A 24,663-nucleotide genomic window follows, 5' to 3' on the forward strand; every position below is an offset into this window, starting at 1 on the left:
AATAGCAAGGTTTTTATCGATATTACCAAGTAGCTGTCAAAGCTTTTTACTGACGTTACCAAACGCTGTCAAACGTGTACATTTAACTCTAATGAATATTGCATTATGTTTCAAAAACACCAATCGTTCCATGTTGTCAGCATTAAGAAAGAGTTTCCTGTTTCACTGAAGGTATCACCAGCCGTACTAAAAAGACGTTCACCTGGCAGGCTTGTAGGTGGTGCAGAAAGATAGCGCTTAGCCGTATGACACAATGTTGGAAATCTGGACATGTTCATTTTCCACCAATTCAGTGGGTGTGTCTCTCAGAAAGTTCTTCGGTTCTGTTTCTATGGAGATAGAACTATCGCTCTTCAGTGCTTGAACAGGCTGCAACTTATCCCAAGATGACCAAAAGTCTCTTGCTGCTGTCTGCCTTTTTTGTTGGTGGCTGCTCATTCTTTTCAGTCACTTCATAAACAACTTCACAAGGCTGATTAAACGTTGGCTGTCACAGTAACGTTGCAGTGACCATGTCTGTTTTGGCTTTTACTTGCTGCACAGGTGTCAAGAAATGCAGCTTGAAGTGTGGATCGAAGCAGGCCAAAACTGTGTAAATGCCATTTTCATAAGTCGGAAAATCTCCTTAAAAATGTTATCAGTTCGCGGTCTCTCTCTGATTCAGTTATCAGCTACGTCTTTCTGCAGATGCAACAAGACAGCATGAACAGCTGATAGGATCATTGAAAGACAGGAATTGTTGCAGCTTATTTCATGCGTTAGTTCACACGGCTGAAGAATTGCAACAATTCTTGCAGCTCAAGCCCACTGGTTTGTCGTCAGGGACAGCGCCTTGCTGGATTTGTCATCACTTTCAGCAACGTACACAAACACAGCTCTCTTTTGCTTCAACAACCGATCGAACATCTGATGCATTCAATTCCACCTGGTGACAACGTCCTGAGGAAGCTGATGTTTTGGTACATCGACTTCTTGGATGGAGTGAAGGCGCAAGGTAGTGCTTGAAGAGTGTCGAAAATGTCCCACAATCTTCTGTGACAGTGTTATCAAGTCAGCAACAGATGGCTGTCAGAATTGCATCTTTCACACCCAGCTGCAGAGTGTGGGCAAACCGGACACTGTGAAAATTTGCATCCCTTAACGCTTTGACCATGTTGGCACCTCCATCACGCAAGACCAAGTGGACGCGTTCTTTGTCAATATTCCAGCGATTCATGTCAAGTAACTCAGCTAGTTGAGACCCAGTGTACGTATCCATCAAATTTATGACAATGAAGGACGGCAGATCTGCGTGCAAATGTATCAATCCAATGTGCAGTTAAGCTCATGAAAGATTCTGTTGTCTGTGCCGTCCATGTGTCTGCGGTTAGACCGAGAAAGCGGACTTCACTGATAGCAGTCTGGGCATAGCCTCTCACTGTGCTGTACATCTCCGGTATGATTTTTTTCAGTTAATTATTTGCAGGTTGGTAGCACATGTCTAGGCTCAAGTACACCAATCAATTTGTTAAAGCCTCTGTCATCAACAAATGAGCATGGATGGATGTCAATGGGAATCATTTTTGCGATGGCACGATGAATTTTGTTCGCCTCAGGACTATGAATGGACTGTCTGTTTTTCTTGCCAATCATGTTGCTCAGTGTTTGCTGAACATTACCAGTCTGCTGAGTGTCAGACGTCCCACTTGCTGTTGCTGCTTTCTTCCTGTTAATGACTTCTTTGTATTCCTCAGGATGCATATAGGACAAGTAATTATTTAGTGGAGATGTTGTAAATGAGTTTGCTGATCTACCTCCGTGAGAGATTATTGCTTTGCACAACTGGCACATTGCTTTCATTTCATCACTTATCTTGAAATAATTGAAAATTGGACTTCGCTTATCCATCAGTGAACTAACCAAATGTAATCTTCACTTAAGTTACAGCTATAATACGATCATACAAAAATAGGCTACAAGGTAACACAGTGTCAATAATACGCTGATATCTCCGTATACACACAGTCCTGTATGCCAGTAAGCTCACTGGGGCAACCATGGCCTAGCATGCACAGGCATAAAAAATCTAACATGATGGCAGCCACCTGCCTTCAATATATTCCACCACAGCTTTTGTTTTAAACAGCATCCCATTGATTCCATGTTAAGGTAGGTAAAATCTTACTGGTACAACTACGTTAAGGATGGCTTACCAGTTGACATGGACCATGCTGCCGCTACAGCCTGGTAGCGCCAGTGAACTTACTCACATACAGGACTGTATATACAGAGAAGACCACTATTCATATTCAGCTGAATAGTGACGTGCAGACCTAATACGAATAAACTATTCGACCTGCTATTCGGAACTACAGCAAATACGAAGCGAATATTCGGTACAGCCCTAAATATATATATATATAATCTATATATATATCTATATATCTATATATATATATATATATATATAATCTATATATATATCTATATATCTATATATATATCTATATATATATATATATATATATATATATATATATAAATAAATATGTGTGTGTGTACACACAACACATACATATACATACATACTCATACCCAAATCCACACACACACACACACACACACACACACACACACACACACACACACACACACACACACACACACACACACACACACACACACACACACACACACACACACACACAAAAGAAACCAGTAGCACAGTTTGGTGCTCTGTTCTGCTGTGTACTCTACTACTAACACCAACAAATGAGACAAAGAGAACTACAATGAACCCCGTTTAAATCTCGGACCATACAGAGACCTGAAATGACTACCAGAAAATACCTACTTTGATCTCAGTTGGGACTGTGTTGCTGTTGCTCTGAAGAAAGAAAAAGCATTAGCCATCTTGTCCTGTCCATTTTTGTTGTAGTTCACTCTTTAGCAAGTCCACTGGGTCACAGATTCCTGTTTTAATGCAAGACGACCTGCTAGAGAGGCCAGTTTTACAGCTCAGTGCTCTATTTTCCAGGCTGCTGGATGCTGCATTACCTAGTGCATCAGCAGACAAGACAAGAGAAAGGAATCCTATAGGCAACCACTAACATTGTCAAACCTTGGAGAAAGAAAAGTTGTATAAAATCTTACCATAACCATAGATGTCCTTCTCTTCTACCCACCTTCTTCCCTAATCCACAGGGAGACCTTGAGAGAGTACTCCATTCCCTGGACATGCACATACAACTCAGATTCTACCTGCACAAAACCCGGTCAATCAGACAGGCTGATCAACTGTTTGTCTTCTTCCACCTCAGGGCCCTTGGGAAGGTAGTATCTAAGCAAACAATTTCTACATGGATTTCCAAAGCTATTACCTTTGCTACAAACACCATGGGAAATCCCTGCAAGGTACTGTCAAAGTGCACTCTACCAAGGCAATGGCCTCCCTCTGGGGCCTTCTAAGGGGGTTTGGAATCCTCCACTATACATGAAGCAGCCACTTGGTCTTCTGTGTATACAGTCACCAAACATTACAAGTTAGACCACATTTCTAGGTCCAGAGCTGAATTTACCAGGGCCATCCTCCATGGATTCCTGGAGAATTCTACTAGCTCACCTCCCTCTTTCTCACACTGAACTTTGGCACTCACCTATATGTACAGACTAATGCAACATGTGAATAGAAGGGCATTCCTAATGTGACTATCAGGACATGCTTACTTGGATCTGTGCTGCAACAGTGAAGACCAAAGTAACAATACTACTCAGGCAATGACGAGGACCACAAAAGGGCTAGCCATATGCACCTTAAAGAAGATGCACTTAAAAGTTCTTGTCACCCTTTGACTACTTAATACTGCCCACCTATAAATCAAGCAGAGTTGTATATTAATTTGTGTCTACCCAGTCAATCAAGACTAGCCTTCAAAGCAGACAAAGTAGCACTTTATTTAACCTGTAGTGGTAAGCAGGGAATACACTGAGTTAGGAAACTATCCCTCTAGTGAGTCTTGTATTTGTTGGTATAAATTTAGTTGCCTGGAACGGGTGCATGCAGAAAGTACAGTTTTGTACCTACCATAAATGTAGATGTTCGAGTGTTCACCCTGCTGCAGTCATCACACTTGGGTTATCCTGCCGTCAGGCGGTCCAGCTGTCAGCCTGAGTTCCAAAGTCTTGGTCCGGCGTCGGTTGCTGTCGCTTCTTCCCTGACGTCTGTGCGCCAGGGGTATATAAGAGGCATCCAACGCCATTTTCTTCAGTTTTTCTTGCCCCAGATGTCAGGTACATATATATATATATATATATATATATATATATATATATATATATATATATATATATATATATAGCTAGATAAAAATAAAACAAAACCTTTAGGCACAAGCAAATACACCACAGAGGTTGTATAGGATAGAGTGGTATAGCTAAGTTCAGCTAGTTCAGAGGGGATGGAGGGAGGGTAACCTGGACTGCAGCAGGGTGAACACTCCAACATCTACATTTATGGTAGGTACAAAACTGTACTATGTTCATCGTGTTACCCTGCTGCAGTCATCACACTTGGGTTGAATCCCAAAGCTAAGGATGGGAGGTGGAGTTAAACAGGGTTAGAAGAAGCTAGTAGGCCCTGCAAAACTGCAGTGGCAAAACCAGCTCTAGTCTTAGAATATAGAGATAAGTGATCGTGTTTGGTGAAGGTGTGCACTGAACTCCAAGTTTCAGCTTCCAGAATATTCTTGGTTGGCACTCCTCTGAGAAAGGCTGCTGATGTAGCTGTAGCCCTGGTGGAGTGGGACCTAATGTTAGCAGGTATCCGTGTAGCAGAAATGTATGCAATGCCTTATCCATTTAGAAATGGTCTGTTTTGAGATGGCTTTTCCTTGTGATCCTGTAGCATAGGTTACAAAGAGCTGGTCAGATTTCTGAAAGCCTTAGTTTTATCCAAGTAGTAACGTAATTGCCTGTGAATGTCCAAAGAGTGCAGGAGTCTTTCTCCTTTGTTCTGGGGATGTGGGAAAAAGGTGGGCAAATGAATGGTTTGGTTTAGGGCCACACTGGATACCACCTTTGGCATAAAGGAAGGGTTAGTTCGTAGAGAGACTCTGTCTTGATGAAAAATGAGGAAAGGCTCCACTGCCATTAGTGCCTGTAGCTCTGAGACTCTTCTAGCTGAGGTTATTGCTAGTAGCACGGCAGTTTTCCATGAAAGAAATTTTAAATCAGCTGAAAAAGCTGGTTCAAAGGGCGGCAGTGTAAGCTTTTCCAGAACAAAGTTGAGATCCCAAGTAGGTGTTGGTGCTCTCCTTGGCGGTCTTATTTTCTTAGCCCCTCTGAGGTACTGTCTTAGGAGTGGATGTGAGAATAAAGGAGGATCCATGTTGTAATGAGCTGAAACTGCTGAGGCGTGGATCTTAACAGATGAAAAGGAAAGGCCTTCTTGCAACATCTCAGTTAAATATTGTAGAATCGGAGGAATGTTTGGATCAAGGGGATTATGGCCTTTAGCCTGGTTCCAGGCGCAAAATCTTCTCCATTTGTCTGAATAGGTTTTCCTGGTGCTGGACCGCCTGGCCTCCAGAATGACATCCATAACAGCTTTGGATAGAGGTGTTGGCTGGTTGTTTAGGTAATTTGCCATGCAGCCAGGTTTAAAGTCTTGAGCTGGCTGTGTAGAATCTGATTGCTGGATGAGCAGGTGAGGAATTTGTGGTAAAATCCATGGTGGTCCGTGGGCCATGTTCCTTAGAATTGGATACCAATGCTGGCGTGGCCAGTCTGGTGCAATGAGTATCATTTGTGGCCTCTCTAATCTGACTTTTAGCAGTACCTTTGCTAGAAGAGGCAGTGGAGGAAAGGCATACACTGTTAAATGTTTTCCAACTGAATGAGAGGGCGTCCACTTTCCAAGCTTGTGGATGGAATGTCCTTGTGCAAAATTTTTGAAGTTGGTAGTTTTGGGGGCTTGCAAACAGATCTATGTCTGGGCATCCCCATTTTTGAGCTATCATTGCAAATACTTGTGGATCTAGTTTCCACTTGTGGGGATTCATGAGGTTTCTGCTTAGGTCGTCTGCCAATGTGTTTTTCTTTCCTGGCAGGAATTGTGCTTGTAATTGAACCTGGTAAGACAGTGCAGTGTTCCACAAGGTCATTGCTTGCCTGCATAGAGGGTAGGAATGTGTACCCCCTTGCTTGTTTATGTACCACATTACTGTGGCATTGTCCATCTTATTAGTTGTCCTGGGTGCAAGAGGTCCTTGAAAGCTGTTAGGGCATTCTGTACTGCTAGCATTTCTTTTTGATTGATATGCAGATGCCTCTGATCTGTAGTCCATTTGCCCTGAATGCACTGTCCTGTCATGTGTGCTCCCCAGGCATAGTCCGATGCATCTGTTGTCATAGTTTGCCTGGCTGTGGGTAAGGTGAAAGGCTGACCCTTGTTGAGGTGACATGCCTGTGCCCACCATAGAAACTCCTGTTGAAGGCAGGGAATGAGTGGTATTGTTTCCAAGCTGTGGCTGTGCTGCGTCCATACGCTTTTCAGGTACCATGTTTTGCAAATGGTATTAGTAGTATGCAAGATGCCATGAATCCCAAGGCCTGCAGAATTTTTCTTGCAGGGAGTTGGGTCTTTGTTGCCATTATTTTGAAATATTGAATCAGCTGTTGTTGCTTGTCTGGCATGAGATAAGCCATCTGGGCCATTGTATTCAAGCTGACACCCAGGAATATTATGTTTTGAGAGGGCACTAGTTTTGATTTATTTTCGTTTACTGTGTACCCTAGGCAACTTAGAAGGTGTTTCACAAATGCCAGATGCTTTAAAAGAATGTCCTTGCTTTCTGCTTGAATAATGCAGTCGTCCAGGTATGGGTATATTTGAATTCCTCTGTCTGCAGTATGCAATTACTGGTGCCAGGCATTTTGTGAAGACCCTGGGCACAGCAGATAAGCCAAAGGGCAGTGCAGAGAATTGATAATGCGTTGAACTTGCAATGAAGCGGAGGTATCTTCTGCAATTTTGTCTGATGGGGACATGCAGGTATGCCTCCTTGAGGTCCAACATTACTAGCCAATCATTCTTGCCCATTATGGGAAGAAGCTGCTGTAGTGTTAGCATCTTGAATTTTAGTACCTGCAGATAGGTGTTCAGAACTGAAAGATCCAGAATGGGTCTCCATGTTTTGTCCTTTTCTTGGGACTAGAGAGAGTTTTGAGTAAAATCCTTGTCCTTGCTCCTGTGTAGGTACCTGTTGAATGGCTCTCATGTCCATGAGAGCTGTAATTTGGTTTTGTGCCTCTGCCCATTGATTTGGTGGCAGGTTTGGCATTCCTTTTATCCTTGGTAAGGTATGAAAGTGGAATCTGTATCCTTGAGAGACAATGTTTAGGACCCATTTGTCTTTTGTGATGACAGTTCTCAAAGTCAGTGTGCTAAACAGTCACAGCCCTTAAGGCCAAACACAATGCCAGACACACTTGTTATAGGTGACTCCATAGTCAGACACACTGACGTCCCACTCACCAGACTGAACAAGGAAAAGATCACAGTTAGCTGCCTGTCAGGCGCTAGAATCCGCCACATAACACAAGCACTCAGGTCACTCCACAGCAAGTACAAGTATGACTCAGTTATTGTCCATGCCGGTGTGAACGACCTGAGACGTACCTCCCTGGACTACATGAAAAGAGACATAGAGGAGCTCTCAGATTATGTAGCCCAGGCGGTATGACCCTGACCCTGAGCAGTATCCTACCCTCACCAAGAATGATGCCAAAATACAGAGACAAAATGATCAGCTTTAATAATTGGCTTAATTACTGGTGTCATTCTAAGGGGATCCAATGTCTGTCTGCCTGGGATGACATGCTTGACAAGCCACGCTGCTTCAAGGGATGGCTTGCACCTGTCACCCTGGGCTTCCGGATATTGGCAAAGGCTCTTGCCACCCCCATAGTGCCTTTTTAGGCAAGGCTCAAATGATAAACCTACCGCCTAGAAAACAAAAATGGAGGAAAAACTAAGGGTAATACTGCTCAATGCCAGAAGTCTAAACCTCAAGATGCACGCCTCAAGCCCTCCTCAGTATGGAGAACATCGATGTTTGTGCTGTGACTGAAACCTGGTTCAAGGCTCCTGAGAGCACCCCAGCACTATCAGGTTATACCTCATATCATGCTCCGCCCCAAAATCCGGACCAAACTACAAAAGGAGGGGAGTATCCATATTCATAAAGGATACCCACACCTCCAGGTTAGTGGCAACGCATCAAGCATCGGAGACCATCCAGGTGCAATTAACTATAGGTAAAACTGCCCTACAGTTTGTAACATGCTACAGACCACCTTCTCAAACTCAGGAAACCCACACAGCCTTCCTGAAGACACTGGAGAGTATAAATGTCTCTCCAAACACCATCATATTGGGTGACTTCAACTACCCAAACATAGACTGGGAACATTACTCAAGCCCCAACACCCTAGCCCAAAGGTTCCTTGAGTTCATAAACTCAAATGCTATGGAACAACTAGTCACCATTCCCACAAGAGGAGAAAATATACTAGACCTGATCATCACAAACATGGGGACAAAATGCTCCACACCGAAGTATATCCTCATTGGTGAGATCAGACCATAAATTAATCTCACTGGAGATCCACATCCCGCCCCCACCCCCAGCAAAAAAGACCACAGTGAAGAACTTCTCAAAAGCAAACTTCACAATTCTTAAGACTGGAGTGGTATCCTTCAAGGCCCACGAGCCAGTGGAAACCACAACCCACGCTGCTGAAACCCTTACAAATGCCTTCTACGAGCACCTCCAGGAATGTATGGATCAAGCAATCCCTAATAAAATCAAGACCTTTCCCACCAAAGGCAGGCCCGGTCTGGTGGACTCCAGCCATAAACAAGCTCTACAACAAGAGGAGAAAGCTACTACATGACAGAGCAAAATCCCTAAATGGGAAGGCATCTCTGATCAATACTAGCAAAAAACTACGATCACTCATAAAATCATCCAAGGCCAACTTTGAGAGAAAAATCGCTAATGACACAAAAGATAATCATAAAGCCTTCTTTAGCTATGTTAGAAACCTGGGTGGAAACTCCCAGATATGCTCAGAATTAGTCCAAAATGATAAAAAATCACTGAACCCACAGACATTGCCAACATACTGGCAGACAGGTTCAGTGCAAATTTCTCCTCCCTCCCCCAAAAGGAGAAATATCTATCCCACCAGAGTCTAGCCTCCCAAACATCTCAGATGCCCAGGTGAGAGCTGCTCTCTAAAGCAAAAACACAGCATCAATGGGACCGGACGGTGTCCCCGGCTGTGTGCTACAAACTCAATGAGGAACTAAACCCACACATAAGGCTGCTGTTTAATCTTAGCCTTACTACAGGATACGCACTCCAAAGAATGGCATACGGCAACTGTGGTCCCACTCCACAAAGGCGGTGCTTCTACGGACCCTGGAAATTACCGCCCATAAGCTTGACGAGCCTTGTCTGCAAAGCTATGGAGAGGATCATAATGGAACTCATAAATAAAGACATTGGGGACCTACAGACACTGGATCCTACCCAATTTGGCTTTGTCAAGGGCAGATCCTGCCTCTTGAACTTGGTCGACTTTTTCAAACAGTCACTAAGGCCATTGATGAGGGTAAGGCAGTTCACACAGCCTACCTTGACCTAGCAAAAGCATTCGACACAATACCCCACTCGGGCATCATAGAAAAGCTCACCAGCTTAGATGTAAACCCATATGTCACAAGATGGGTTGCAAACTGGCTCAAGGACAGAACACACAGGGTTAGAGTTGCTGGTGTCATGTCAGACTCTAAGCCGGTCACGAGCGGTGTCCCACAGGGCTCAGTCCTGGGCCCCTCTTGTTCGGCATTTATTTTTCTGAAGTGCAGGCAAACATAGGGGATTGTGGCTGACAAAATTTGCAGATGACTGCAAACTGGGCACCATAATTGACACTCCATCAGACACAGACATCCTCCAGAAAGGTCTCATAGAAATGGATAACTGGTGCCAGAGCCATGGCCTTAAGCTAAATGCCAAACAATGTATAGTCATACCCTTTGGGAAAAACAAGGTAACCCCTAATTACCACATAGGTGGTAATCCATTAAACATGGAAGAAGTTATCAGGGACCTGGGGACCCAAGTTGACAGTAACCTCTCTTTTGACACTCACATTGCCAAAGTGGTTAGGAAGACCTTCTACATTGCCCACCTGATCATGAAGGGATTCACATCCAGATCAGGAGAGGTCATTGTACCCCTGTACTCTTCACTTATCAGACCAATGATTGAGTACAACGCCCCATTCGAATGTACCTTACCCGACACCTGCAGCAGTTGGAAAGACCCCAAAAGTTCCTCACCAAAAGGATAAAGGCTCAAACATATGTCATATGATGCCCGACTGAATAGAGCTCCAGCTCTATTCAGTCGCATACCGCCTGCTCAGAGGTGATCTGTGCCTGACATACAAGGCCATGTCCAACCCGAATTAATGGACATGCTCCACCTCAAAAATCCAAATCCACCAGAGCCACGAGAGCAAGAGACTTAAACCTCAACACGGATATAAATAGGACGTGCTGGAGGGACAGATTCATCACCCAGAGACTCCCTACACTATGGAACAGAATCCCAGTCCATGTGAGGCAGAGCCCCTCACTGACTCTGTTCAAGAGAAATCTTGACGAGTGGATGGGAGATCGTAGGTTTACCCCGGGAATCATCTCTGTATCACTGCTGGACAGAGGCACAGCAAACTAATGGGTATAGTATTCTCATCCTAAGGGGTGGTGAAAGCCACACACACTCTGGCTAGACTTATAAATGCCCTAGGGCAGATAGCCTAGTATGAACCTATGAACCTATGTGCCAGTTGTCTGCAACAAATGCTAATTTTCCTCCCAAGGGAGCTGCCAGGAGATATTTGCTTGGTAGTTTGAGGGTTGAGTCATTGTGTTTGTCTTCTGCTAGCCTGGGGCCTGTCTTCTCCTCCTTTCTGGGTAGCAGTACCCCATTGGTGAGGTTTGTAAGGTCCTTGTGACTGACCTCTGCCCCTTGGGCATCTGTATTTGCCTCTCTGTGATCTGTCAGACGCTGGAAAGGACCAGTTTTTCATTGGCCAATTTCTGCTGAAACGAGGGGGTTGCACCTGCAAAAAATCCTTGACCGCCTGCATAGACTTTGCCTTATCCTCCATTTTCTTTAAAACCTCTTCTGCTTTGACACCAAATAATACATCCTGCTGTAAAGGTGCATCCAATAATTTTGCTTCAACATGATCAGGAAGGGTTTGTTCTTTTAACCAAGCATGTCTACATATGACAGAGCCAGTAACAACTGCTCTACAGGAAGCTTCCAATGAATTAAATCCACATTGTAAAGTATGTTTGCCCACCTGTTCAGCTGCATGTAACAGATCCTGCATTTCCTTGAATTCAGACTGTTCAGTATGTGTGCTCATTTTTTGTTTTAATTGAGACATTAGGAATTGCTGATATTTCAGCATGCGAAACTGACAATTTAATGCTCTCATAGTCAGAGTTGCTGAGGTGTATATTTTCTTTCCCCCATCTATCTAGGGCTCTGAAATCCCTTTCAGAGGGCACAGGATTTTTAGCCATAGAAGCTTTAGCTCCCTTAGGACCCTGGGAAATTGTTTCTGGATCAGCCACAGGGCTTTTATAAAGGAATCTGTGTGAGTCAGGTACTCTGTAGTATCTGTCTGGTTTGGCTGGATCAGGAGGTACAGAGTCTGGATTTAGACTAGACTCCAAGTAAACATCATCCACAATATCTAAAACTGGAGGGATAGCAAGAGGTCTGTGCTGAGGTAGTAAAAGGAACTCTCGGAGCCTTTTCTTAGAATCAAAGTAGTCCTGGCCTTCCCAGTGGAAATGTTCCCTCATGGTATGTAAAGTTTCCCCAAAGGAATAGTCTTCAGGGGGAGATGCTGAGGGAATAGTCTCTTCAGCATCAGAGTCTTCATAAGGTGGAAAAGTGTAATCCTGTTCCTCAGAAGAATCTGAGGAAATTGAAACCTGGTCAGAGGAAGCATAATCCTCCTCTTGTCTTGGTCTTTTATCAGGAGAGGGATGGGAACCCCTGATTAGAGTAATAAAATCTTCAGCCATCTTAAGCATCTGTTTCTTAGGCATGGGGCCTTGAACTCAAGACTGATGTACAGTCTTCTTTGGTTTTAAAGGAGTTTTAAGCTTAGCATAAGATTTAATGATGAGTGTAGGCGGTGTGAAGACACGTTCTGCAACCGAAGGTGTTTCCACTGCACCGGGGTCGACTTCTGCTCCGGTGTCAGAAGGGCCTAATGAAGATGGCTGCGTCGGCCTAGTAGACTCCGGACTGAGAATTCGCAGCTGTCTGGGGTTCCAGTTCTGCAGTCGTCAGGGGCTGCGTAGGTGCCTCACTGAAAACCGGAGAACCTGCGACATGCCCAGCAGAGGCCTCTGAGTCTGGCTTGTTCCTAGGCTGCCTGTCCTTATTCCTTGCATTTTTTATGCATGCTTGTCGTCGGCTGCTCCGGCTTGATATAATTAAATTTCCTACCAAAGTAATGTCGTGCAAAGTCAAAACTGCGTTTGATAGTTCGTTTATTAAACCTAGCATAAAACTGACAACCTGTGACGTCGTGGTCTGGGCCTAGGCAAGGAATACAATAGGAATGAAAGTCCTTATGAGGTATTTGCTTCCCACAAGAAATGCAATTATTAATTTTTTCTGACATCGGACTGAGGCAAGAAAAGGTTCCCCCAACGGGGTACTTAGCTTTATTGAAGACTTTGGACTGAAATTCGAATCGAAAATCTCAGGTGTCGGCCGACTGGCACTTGCGAACTGCTTCTGCTTCAGGCACTGCGCGGCAAGAAAGACTGAAGAAAATGGCGTTGGAAGCCTCTTATATACCCCTGGCACACTGACGTCAGGGAAGAAGCGACAGCAACCAACGCCGGACTAAGACTTTGGAACTCAGGCAGACTGCGGGACTGCCTGACGGCAGGATAACCCAAGTGTGATGACTGCAGCAGGGTAACACGATGAACATCCACTGGTTGCTCTTCAATCCTGGGAGAGAAGAAAGATTAGTTGTCTTCACTTGTCTGTTTCAGCTATGGGCCATTCCCAGGTCAGTTAGCTGGCTGATTCCAGCTTCAGTGGAAACCCTTCTACTATAGAGAGACTGGTAGCACAGCTCAGCACTTCCCTCTGCTGGGCTATTGGGCACTGTGCTTCCTGGCACATCATCAAACCATAAGACAGAAAATATAACTAAAAACAACCTTTAAAATATGTGGGACCTGAGCTGTGCTATGAGTAGTGTCATGGCAACAATTGTAAACTTTAATACATGAGGGTATCTGCCTTCAAGAGAATTCCACATTACATGATATTAAGATTTTTTGTTACTGTACTAATACCATGACTTTTAAGCCATAACCTCCTATAGAAAATTATGTGGACACTCACTTTATGTAGGTTACTAGTCTGCATTTTACTGCTGAACTGCCATTGTCACTGAATTTGTTCTGTTACCTAAAATTATCTTTCCCCTAATCACACAAAAACACTTGTATTTCAGAGTGCTCAAGTTACTGTTGCTGAGCTATAATGCTGCCTTGCTGCCCAGTTTGTTGTTGATTTGTCCTGCTAGCCAGAGAACTTTCACTTTCCTTGCTGAACCTCTCTACCTCTTCCATATTTCTGCTGGGGTTTCATTATTGTCAAGCCATAATGATGTTACTCCTGATGCTTAATTTGCTCTGCTAGACATAACTCTCCATGCTTAATTTGTGTTAATGCTCATATTCATGTGCTACCTTTTTTCTACTATCTTGCCAGATGACTTGCTTGTAAGCCTAGTCAGTGGAGTGGAAGCTACAACTAAGTATGTCCTTGAAGTTCTTACAATTTTGGAGTTGCCAATGTGAGCAATGTTCTAATTGTTTAACTGTCAAACTACAAACTGACTAGCATTACTAAATTAGTGGCCAGGCCCCAAGTTAGTGTAGCAAAGGAAACTGTACCCACTAAACTGGTCATAAAAAGACCTTGTATGTCTCTGAATCAAGGTTTCCAATCTGCTCTAGCTCTTTTTGTAGCTAGCTCAAATATACTCAGGCATATACTCAATCATGATTCCTGATAACCATTTATACCAAGAACTAATACAACCTTGCAATTGCCATGTGGGGTGAATCACTGTTCTTTTGGGGGGAGGTGCAGACAAAAAGAGATGCATCTTTTCTATGCATGTGCATAAGACAGGAAAAGCTCTAGTCTTAAAGTGTATCCTGACATTACCAAGAATGAAGCAACCATACAAAGATAAGTAACCGCCTTAACTTAGCTATGCAAGTGGTGTTATTATAGTATAGACATTAACAGTCTGTTTTCAGTTGACAAAGTGATAGATATTGCAGCTGGATCTAAGATAAGAAAAAAAGTTAGTTTAAGGTACTTTATACATTTTATCTGCCTTTTTGGGAACTGAAGGTTGAGAGAATTATTATAGACAGCATTAAACTCATCCTTCAAGGTTGGCAAAATAGGAGGGATGGGTGTTGAATGAGGTATATCCACTTTTAACATATTTTGTTCAGGAGAAATATCCTCTGTTCCTACAAAAATAACTCCTTCACCTGGAAATAGTATGATAGAAAACTCCTTCAAAGGAGGTGGACAGAAACAAGTTTTTTCAGCATCAAGAGTTACGGCCTTGGGAATCTACAGGAGAATCAACCCTGTCTTTGTCAGAATCCTGACAGACAACTACAAACCTGAAAGAGAAAGGTTAAACAAGACAATGAAAGAAATAAGGATTGACTAAACAATCAAGTCTACACTCACCAATGACTTTATGTACATTAGTGGCTTTGAGTCCCATCAGGTCTGGCAGCTGGTCAATAATAATTTCACGTTCTGCAGTTGTTTTATTAACTCTTTCAATACTGCGTCGTTGCCAATCTGTCCAATAAATGTAATCACCTAGCAGTGTGAATCCAAAGATATGAGGCAGCTTATCTTCCACCAATACCCTTCTGCCTGAGCCATCTGCATTTATGACCTATTCAGAGAAAATATCACTATGTGAAAAAGAAAAATGGAACTAAAAATACACCAAAGTTGAATAATATCACGAGAGCTTACTCAACTCACCTGAAGCAGTCTGAAATATGGAAAATGATTCATAAAAGCACTTTATAAAACCAGAGTCATTAAAATATGTAAACGTTGTGCATATCAGACTAACAAGATCAATCGACATAAGAAAATAAACTTGCGTGTGCAAAACACTAGTGCTGAATGTAATCTGCCCAGCTGCTGGAGCTAGCAACAGTAGATACCCGCATATCCACATTAGCAGGTTACATGTCCTCTTTAATGCAACTGTAGTCCTACTTCTTGTTGTCTAGGCTATAAGTTGAATTTGCCTAAAACCCTTTATATAGTGCCACCCCCCCCGTCCCAATAGTTACTACGGAAAATGCTCCCAGCTTGCTCAGCTTTTGCTTGCAAAACAACCTCTCACCAGAGCAGCAGCCATCCATCATGCTAACATCCCTGATCTTAAAGAGGCTAAATTCTTGGACAAAGTACTGCCTGAAATTAACCTCGACTTTGTTCCAGTCACAGTAATTAGTCAATACCTCTTATCACTATTCTGATTAACTGTGCTCATTGCAATTAAGTCCTCTGGCTATTTATGCCTTGCAGTCTGAAAACGCCCATTAAATACATTAATCAGTCTTGAAAGTAGGAACTATTTATCTTGTCTGCCCTTTAAGTGCACTTAAAAGAATAGTCTTCTCCATCTGCTCCTTAACCAAAATGTCTCTGTGGTTTCCTTGGTCAATATCTATACCAAAAATCTATTCCATGGTCCAGAACAATGTGCAGTATTTTACTGTAACTCTTTTAAATGCATTTATCACCTTACAGAAAATATTAACACAGTTTTGCAACCGGGGTACTGATCCCATTAAGAAATACCCTCAGACTGGAGCAATTGCTTTTAAGCAATGTAATCTTGAGAGCACATTACAATGAACAGCACATAATAACCAAGATAACCTTTATACCAACAACTGAAGAAATACAACTCACTACCTAACCATCACAAATCTACTTAACAGAACTATAAAAGGCTAGACATCAGTGCAAAACACTGCCCTCGTTCTGAGCTCCTATTCCTAAACCAGCTAACAAGCAAATGCCTAACCCATTGTTCCCAGACTACTTCAGGCTGGGCTCACCATTCATCATCTCAATCACAGCCAACCTCATACAATGTCTCATTTTAAAAAATAAGTACATTTAAGTATAAATCCACTGAAGCTCAACTATAGAAGGAGCATAGCATTACCATTAAACCAGATGCTCAATTAGGATCACTGTTGTACTAGTAGCCCTTGGAAACTAGATGCAAGCAAGGTCCTGGATGTCTGGGTTTGACTTCCAGAGCTTTATACCCTTCACTTTCCACAAATTGGGTTGGCTCTTTGCATGAATGTCAGCATGTCCACATTATAAAGTATAAAGCCGAACATTTTTGTGGGTACAGTGAAATTCAAACCCCAACTCGCTCTACAAAGGCAAGTACAAATATGACTCATTGTCCACGCTGGCGTGAATGACCTGAGACGTACCTCCCTGGACTACATGAAAAGAGACAGAGGAGCTCTCTGAGCATGTAGCCCAGGCCGGTATGACCCTGACCTTGAGTAGCATCTTACCCTCACCAAGAATGATGCCACAATATGAAGACAAGATGATCAATTTCAACAACTGGCTTAAGTATTGGTGTCATTCAAAGGGGATCCAATGCCTGTCAGCCTGGGATGACATGCTCGACAAGCCACGATGCTTCGCTAGGGACGGCTTGCACCTGTCACCCCTGGGCTTTCGGATATTGTCAAAGGCTCTTGCTACCCCCATAGTGCCTTTTTTAGGCAAGGCTCAAAAGACAAACTCACCTCCATAGGTATCACAAGGGATAAGAAACTGAGTAATGCTACTCAACGCCAGAAGTCTAAACCTCAAGATGCACGCACTCAAAACTCTCCTTAGCATGGAGAACATTGATATCTGTGCAGTAACAGAAACCTGGTTCAAGGCTCCCGAGAGCACCCCAGCACTACCAGGTCCTCATACCATGCTTTTCGGCCCCAAAACTTGGACCGAACCACAAAAGGAGGGGGAGTATCAATATTCGTCAAAGATACCCACACCTCCAGGTTGGTGGCACAGCACGAAGCATCAGAGACTATCCATGTGCAACTAACAGTGGGTAAAACTGCCTTCCAGTTTATAGCCTGCTACAGACCACCCTCCCAAACCCAGGAACCCCACTCGGCCTTCCTGAAAATACTGGAAAATATGAAGGTCTCTCCAAGCACCATTATATTGGGCGACTTCAACTACCCAAACATAGACTGGGAGCATTACTCTAGCTCCAACACCCTAAACCAAAGGTTCCTAGAATTTATAAACTCAAATGCTATGGAACAACTTGTTACCACTCCCACAAGAGGGGAAAACATACTGGACCTGATCATCACCAACATGGGGACTTTATGCTCCAGACGAGAAGTGTATCCCTCACTGGTAAGATCAGACCATAAACTAATCTCACTGGATATTCACATCCCGACCCAAACCCCTGCCCAGAAAACCACAGTGAAAAACTTCTCTAAAGCAAATTTCACACTCCTCAAAACCGAGGTGAAATCCTTCAAAGCCCCCGGGCCTGTGGAAAATACGGCCCAGACCGCAGAATCCTTTATAAACGCATTCTATGAACACCTTCAGGAATGCATGGATCATGCAATCGCAAATAAAACCAAGACCCAATCCTCCAAAGGCAGACGTCCTGTCTGGTGGACCTCAGCCATAAACAAACTATACAATAAAAGGAGGAAGCTACTACATGATAGAGCAAAATCCCAAAAAGGGAAGGCATCTCTGATCAGTATTAGCAAAAAACTACGGGCACTCATAAAATCGTCTAAGGTCAGCTTCGAGAGAAAAATTGCACAGGACACTAAGGATAATCACAAGGCTTTCTTTAGTTATGTTAGTAACCTGGGTGGGAATTCCCAGATATGCTCAGAATTAGTCCAAAATGACAAAAAATACACCAAACCCACAGACATTGCCAACATGCTAGCTGACAGGTTCAGGGCAACCCCCACCAAAAGGGCAAATATCTATCCCAGCAGAGTGCTGCCCCCCTGACATCTCAGATGCTCAGGTAAGAGCTGCCCTCTCCAAAGCAAAAAAAACACAGCATCAATGGGACCAGACGGTGTTCCGGGCTGCGTCATACATGAACTCCAAGAGCAGCTAAACCCAAACATAAAACTACTGTTCAATCTCAGCCTTACTACAGGATATGTACCCAAAGAGTGGCGTACAGCAACAGTGGTCCCTCTCCACAAAGGTGGTGCCTCAACAGATCCTGTAAACTATCGCCCCATAAGCCTGACTAGCTTGGTCTGCAAAGCTATGGAAAGGATCATCATGGACCTCATAAATAAAGATATTGGGGACCTACAGACACTGGATCCCACCCAGTTTGGCTTTAAGGGCAGATCCTGCCTCTTAAACCTGGTTGATTTCTTTGAAACAGTCACCAAAGCCATTGACGAGGGGAAGGTGGTCCACACAGCCTACCTGGACCTCACAAAAGCCTTCGATACAATACCCCACTCGGGCATTATAGATAAGCTCACCAGCTTAAATATAAACCCCTATGTCACTAGATGGAAAATGGCTCAAGGACAGAACCCACATGGTTAGAATTGCTGGAGCCATGTCAGACTCCAAACCAGTTACAAGTGGCATCCCACAAGGCTCAGTCCTGGGACCTCTCTTGTTCGGTATATATTTCTCGGAGGTACAGGCCAACACGGAAGGACTGTGGCTAACCAAGTTCACAGATGACTGCAAACTGGGCGCCATAATTGACTCTCCAGTCGACACAAGCATCCTCCAAAAGGGCCTCACAGAAACAGACAAAGTACAGTTTTGTACCTACCATAAATGTAGATGTCCGATAGATATGCAACTGCAGTCATAACATATGGGTTGTCCTGCCTCAGGCAGCCCTCGGTCGGCCGGATTCCAAAGTCTGGGTCCGGCGCCGCTGATGTCGCATTTCTCTCCGGCGTCAGAGCCGCCGAGTATATAAGCATCAGCCGACGCCATCTTCTTCAGTGTTTCTTGCCCCAGATGCCAGGTGCCCTCCAAGGAAGGCTGTAATCAAATTGGAAGACAAAAATAGGTTTCCAGACAACAAATAAGCAATAAACAGATACACCATAACGGATATTCCCAGCTAAAGATAAAGTACAGTTTTGTACCTACCATAAATGTAGAAGTCCGATAGATATGCAACTGCAGTCATAACATATGGGTTGTCCTGCCTCAGGCAGCCCTCGGTCGGCCGGATTCCAAAGTCTGGGTCCGACGTCGGCTGATGTCACATTTCTCTCCGGCGTCAGAGCGGCAGGAGTACATAAGCATCAGCCGACGCCATCTTCTTCAGTGTTTCTTGGCCCAGATGCCATGTGCCCGCCAAGGAAGGCTGTAATCAATTTGGAAGACAAAACAGGTTTCCAGACAAATAAATAAGCAACAAAACAGATACACCATAACAGATATCCCCAGCTAGGATAACAGGGAGAGGAGTGGACCCAAGGAATAGAGGGGAAGGAGGGAGGGAAAACCCGACTGCAGTTGCATATCTATCGGACATCTACATTTATGGTAGGTACAAAACTGTACTATGTCCTTCAAGAATGCAACTGCAGTCATAACATATGGGTTGAATACCATAGCTTAGCTGGGGGAGGTGGAAAGCACTAGGAAAAGGATGGTGTAGCTATCAATCCCTGCAGGACTGCCGAAGCAAAGCCTGCTCTGGATCTGGAATATAAAGGAAGGTTGTAGTGTTTGGAGAATGTATGCACGGAGCTCCATGTAGCAGCTTCTAGAATGTCTTTTGTAGGCACCCCTCTTAAGAATACTGTAGAGGTGGCTGTAGCTCTGGTAGAGTGTGGTCTGATATTGGCTGGTACACTCTTTCCATGGAAGGAATAACATAATCTGATGCAATGTCCAATCCATTTTGAGATGGTCTGTTTGGAAATTGCTTTTCCTTGTACTCCAGGGGCGTAAGCTACAAAAAGCTGATCAGACTTCCTATTGGTCTTGGTTCTGTCCAGGTAGTAGCGAAGTTGTCTGTGAATGTCCAAGGTATGCAACAGTCTTTCCCCTTTGTTCTCAGGATTGGGAAAGAAAGTAGGCAGGTGAATTGCTTGATTCAAAGAAACCCTAGATACCACTTTTGGCAGAAAGCTAGGGTTGGTTCGTAAGGAGACCCTGTCTCTATGAAAGGTAATGAACGGTGGTATTGCCATTAGGGCCTGTAATTCAAACCCTTCTTGCTGAGGTAATTGCCAACAGGAAAGCTGTCTTCCATGAGAGGAATTGTAAGTCCACAGAAGCTGCTGGCTCAAAAGGGGGCAGAGTCAGTTTTTCTAGGACAAAGTTGAGGTCCCAAGCTGGTACTGGGGCCTTTCTTGGTGGCTTGATATTCTTGATTCCTCTAAGAAATTGCCTTAACAAAGGATGTGAGAACACAGGTGGATCAGTGTTGTATCTAGCTGAAATAGCTGAAGCATGTATTTTTATAGAAGAATATGAGAGTCCATTCTGTAGCATATCTGCCAAGTATTCCAGGATGAGTGGGATGTTCAATAATGATGCATCATGACCCTTGCTGATATTCCAAATGCTGAATCTCTTCCATTTTGCTGAATAAACCTTTCTGGTGGATGGTCTGCGGGCTTCTGTTAATATCCGCTGAACTTCCTTGGAGAGAGATAGATTGAGGTTATTCATGGAATCTCCCAAGCTGTTAGCTGGAGCATCTGAATGTTGGGATGTACTGTCTTGAAGTTGTTTTGAGTCAAAAGGTGGGACCATTGGGGAAGGTCCCATTTTTTGTTGTGGCATATGCTCCGTAGTAGTGGATACCAGTGTTGTCTTGGCCAGTCTGGAGCTATTAGGATCCCTTTTGGCTTCTCTGCTTTGATCTTTAGTAGTACTGTGGTCATCAGTGGCAGAGGTGGGAATGCAAAAATCTTTAGGAAGTTCCAGTTGAATGAGAGAGCATCTGTTTTCCATGCTTGTGGATGATATGTCCTTGAACAGAACATTTGTAGCTGATGATTGAGGTGGGAGGCAAATAGGTCTACTTCTGGCCTGTCCCATGTCGAGGTGAGCCTTATGAAGATTTCTGGATGCAACCTCCACTCGTGGGGGTCTAGGAAATTCCTGCTTAGGCTGTCCGCCAGCACATTGTCTTTGCCTGGAACAAACTGGGATTGCAACTGTATGTTTAAGCTCAGTGATTTTTCCCAAAGATTCATTGTCAGTCTGCAAAGGGGGTAAGAATGGGTGCCCCCCTGCTTGTTTATGTACCACATGACAGTGGTGTTGTCTGTCCATATTAGCAGGTGGCCTTGCTGAAGTTGTTGTCGAAAGGCCTCTATGCCATGCATGACTGCCAGCATTTCTTTTTGGCTGATATGCAGATGTGTTTCCTTTGGAGACCATTGTCCTTGAATACATCTTGCCCTCCCATATGTGCTCCCCATCCAAGGTCTGAGGCGTCTGTGGTCATTGTTTGTGTTATTTGTGGTTTTTTGAATGACATACCTGTGTTTGCCTGGTTTACCGAGGCCCACCATAGGAATTCCTTTTGTAGGCATGGAATAAGCGGTATGGTTGTCTCTAGGTTGTTGCTGTGCTGAGACCATAAACTTTTTAGGTACCATTGAAGCTTTCTCATGTGTAGTCTTGCTAATGGAACCAGGAGAATGCATGATGCCATGTAACCCAGGGCCTGTAGGAATCTCCTTGCAGTCATCTGGGTGAGCTTTGCTAAACCTCTGAAATAATGAGTTCACTTCTTTTGCTTGTCTACTGTCAGGTAAGCTATTTGAGAGGTTGTGTCTAGATTGGCTCCTAAGAAAGTAATTTGCTGGGATGGCTGCAGTCTTGACTTTTGGAAGTTGACTGTGTATCCCAGAGCTTGTAGCAATTGAATGACATAATCCAAGTTTTTTGTCAAAATCAGTTTGTCGTCCGCTTGTATGAGGCAGTCGTCCAGGTACGGGTAAATTTGGATCCCCTGGAGCCTGCAATGAGCAATTACTAAAGCCAGGCATTTTGTAAACACTCTGGGCGCAGTAGATAAGCCAAATGGCAATGCTGAGAATTGATGATGCTCTGGCCCTGCAAGAAATCTGAGGTATCTTCTGCAGCTGTGTCTGATAGGGACATGCAGGTATGCCTCCTTGAGGTCCAGAGTAATCAGCCAAGACCCCTTGCCCAGCATGGGAAGGAGTTGCTGTAAGGTCAGCATTTTGAACTTTGGTACTATGAGAAAGGTGTTTAATGCGGACAAATCCAGTATTGGTCTCCATTGTGTTTCTTTTCTTGGAACAAGGAACAGTCTTGAGTAAAACCCCTGGCCTTGTTCTTGTTGTGGAACTTTTTCTATTGCATTGATCTGAGCAAGCAGAGAAATTTGCTTGAAAGCCTCTGCCCTCTGGTTTTGCGGTAGGGTTTGGCATGCCTTGTTCCATTGGTAAGGTATGAAAGTGGAACCTGTAGCCTTGGTCTATAATGTCCAAAATCCATTTGTCCTTTGTCAATCTGTGCCAATTGTCTGAAAACTAAGATAGTTTTCCGCCCAAGGGAGCTTCTGTTTGCTCTTTGGTTAGCGGAAGTAGAGGAAAGTCATTGGGATTGTCCCTGTGGGGCAGGAGAAGCCCCTGTGTCACTTCTTTGATTTGCTGCTTGCCATTGTCGTCCCCTGTAGGAACCTCTGTATTGTCCTCTTCCTCGGCCACGCCTGCTTTTGCCCCTTTGAAATCTGTCAGTGTTAGGAAAGGACCAGTTTTTTGAAGGCCAATTCCTGCTGAATCTGGGTGGCTGAACCTGGAGGAAATCTTTGACTGTCTGAACTGACTTGGCTTTTTCCTCAATGGTCTTTAATACATCTTTAGCATTAGCACCAAAAAGCTTGTTCTTTTCCAAGGGTGCATCAAGAAGTTTTGCCTTAACATGATCTGGTAGAGGTTGTTCTTTTAACCATGCATGTCTGCGAATGAACGCCCCTGTCATAGCTGCCCTACATGAAGCTTCCAATGCATCATATCCACACTGAAGGAAGTGATTGCTAACTTGCTGAGAGTTGTGTACAGCCTCCTGCAAAGACTTCCTATCTAAAGGATCAGGAGAGGCCAAAGTTTTCTGTAAATCATCTAACAGGAAATCCTGATATTGAAACGTGAAAGAGACAATTGAGAGCTCTCATAGATACAGTAGTGGAGGTGTAAACCTTCTTCCCCCATCTCTCTAAGGACCTTGCTTCCCTGTTAGAAGGCAAAGGATTTTTGGAGGTGGTAGCTGAAACCCCTTTAGGCCCCTGGGAAATTGTTTCTAAATCAACAGCATGGGCCTTAAAGAAATGAGAATGGGTTTCTGGAACCCTATAGTATCTGTCAGGCTTGGCAGGGGCAGGAGGAAGAGTATCAGGGGTGACACTGGAGTCAGAATACAAATCATCCAAAACATGAAGCACAGGAGGTATAGCTAAGGGTCTGTGCTGGGACTTTTTAAGGAAGGTTCGAAGGCGCTTTCTGGAATCAGAATATTCCTGGCCTTGCCACTTGAAATGCTCCCTCATGGAATGCAGAACTTCCCCAAAAGAAATATCCTCAGGAGGGGAGGCTGAGGGAATGGAGTCCTCTGCATCTGAATCCTCATAGGTCTTGGAAGGGCTCTTCCTGGCTTTCGGAGTGAACAGAGTCCTCAGAATCTTCATCTGAAGGAAGAGGGTCAGAGGGTTCTACCCTGGGCCTTTTGTCAGGAGGAGGCTGGGATCCTCTTTCAGGATGGGCCTGGGAACCTCTGATCAGGGAAATTAAATCTGCTGCCATAGACATGATTTGTGTTTCAGGAGTAGGCTGAGGTAAGGTTTTAGCAGTAAGATGCTTGGACTTGCTGGCTGCCTTAGCACGTGTGTAGGCCTTGATAGACATGGACATGGGAGGCCTAGCTGCTCCACGTGCAGGAGTGACCTTATCAACAGCAATGGTCTCGGGCATTTCCTCGGTTTCGGTATCCGGAGGAAAATCAATAACTGGCGGAGTGGCCTCCGGTATCGGAGGTATCGGTAAAGCGGTGTCTTCGGTTCGGAGCGGTGGAATAACAGACTCAGAGGGAACCGGGGCACTCGCAGTTAGTTTTGTCGTGGTGTCGGTGGAAGACGCGGGCCGAGGATGTCGGTCCCGGTCTTTTCGTTTCTTAGGAGTCTGCGTTGTCGGTTGTTCCGACGGCATTGTATAATGAAATTTGTCGCCGAAGTCTTCTGCAAACTCCGCCCGGCGCCTGAGAGTGCGCTTATTGAAGCGAGCACAGGCGACACAGGCAGAGACATCATGGTCTGGACCAAGGCAAGGGAGGCAGTAAGAGTGGAAATCCTTATGAGGTATTTGTTTACCAAAAGACAAACAATTATTTACTTTTTCAGTAATTTCTGACATCG

General features: G+C 44.2%; 1 protein-coding gene across 1 annotated transcript in view; it reads right to left on the minus strand.

Moving 5' to 3' along the window:
• LRP6 (LDL receptor related protein 6) overlaps positions 1 to 24,663 on the minus strand; it is a 2,645,333-nt gene that overhangs the window by 1,893,462 nt on the left and 727,208 nt on the right. The window contains exon 8 of the mRNA XM_044088131.1: positions 14,889 to 15,105. Within this exon, the coding sequence (XP_043944066.1) occupies positions 14,889 to 15,105 (217 nt within the window). The remainder of the gene's footprint in view (positions 1 to 14,888; positions 15,106 to 24,663) is intronic.

Source organism: Protopterus annectens, chromosome 11.part0 (assembly GCF_019279795.1).
Source record: "Protopterus annectens isolate FY-2018-M chromosome 11.part0, PAN1.0, whole genome shotgun sequence".
Classification (NCBI taxonomy): Eukaryota; Metazoa; Chordata; order Ceratodontiformes; family Protopteridae; genus Protopterus; species Protopterus annectens.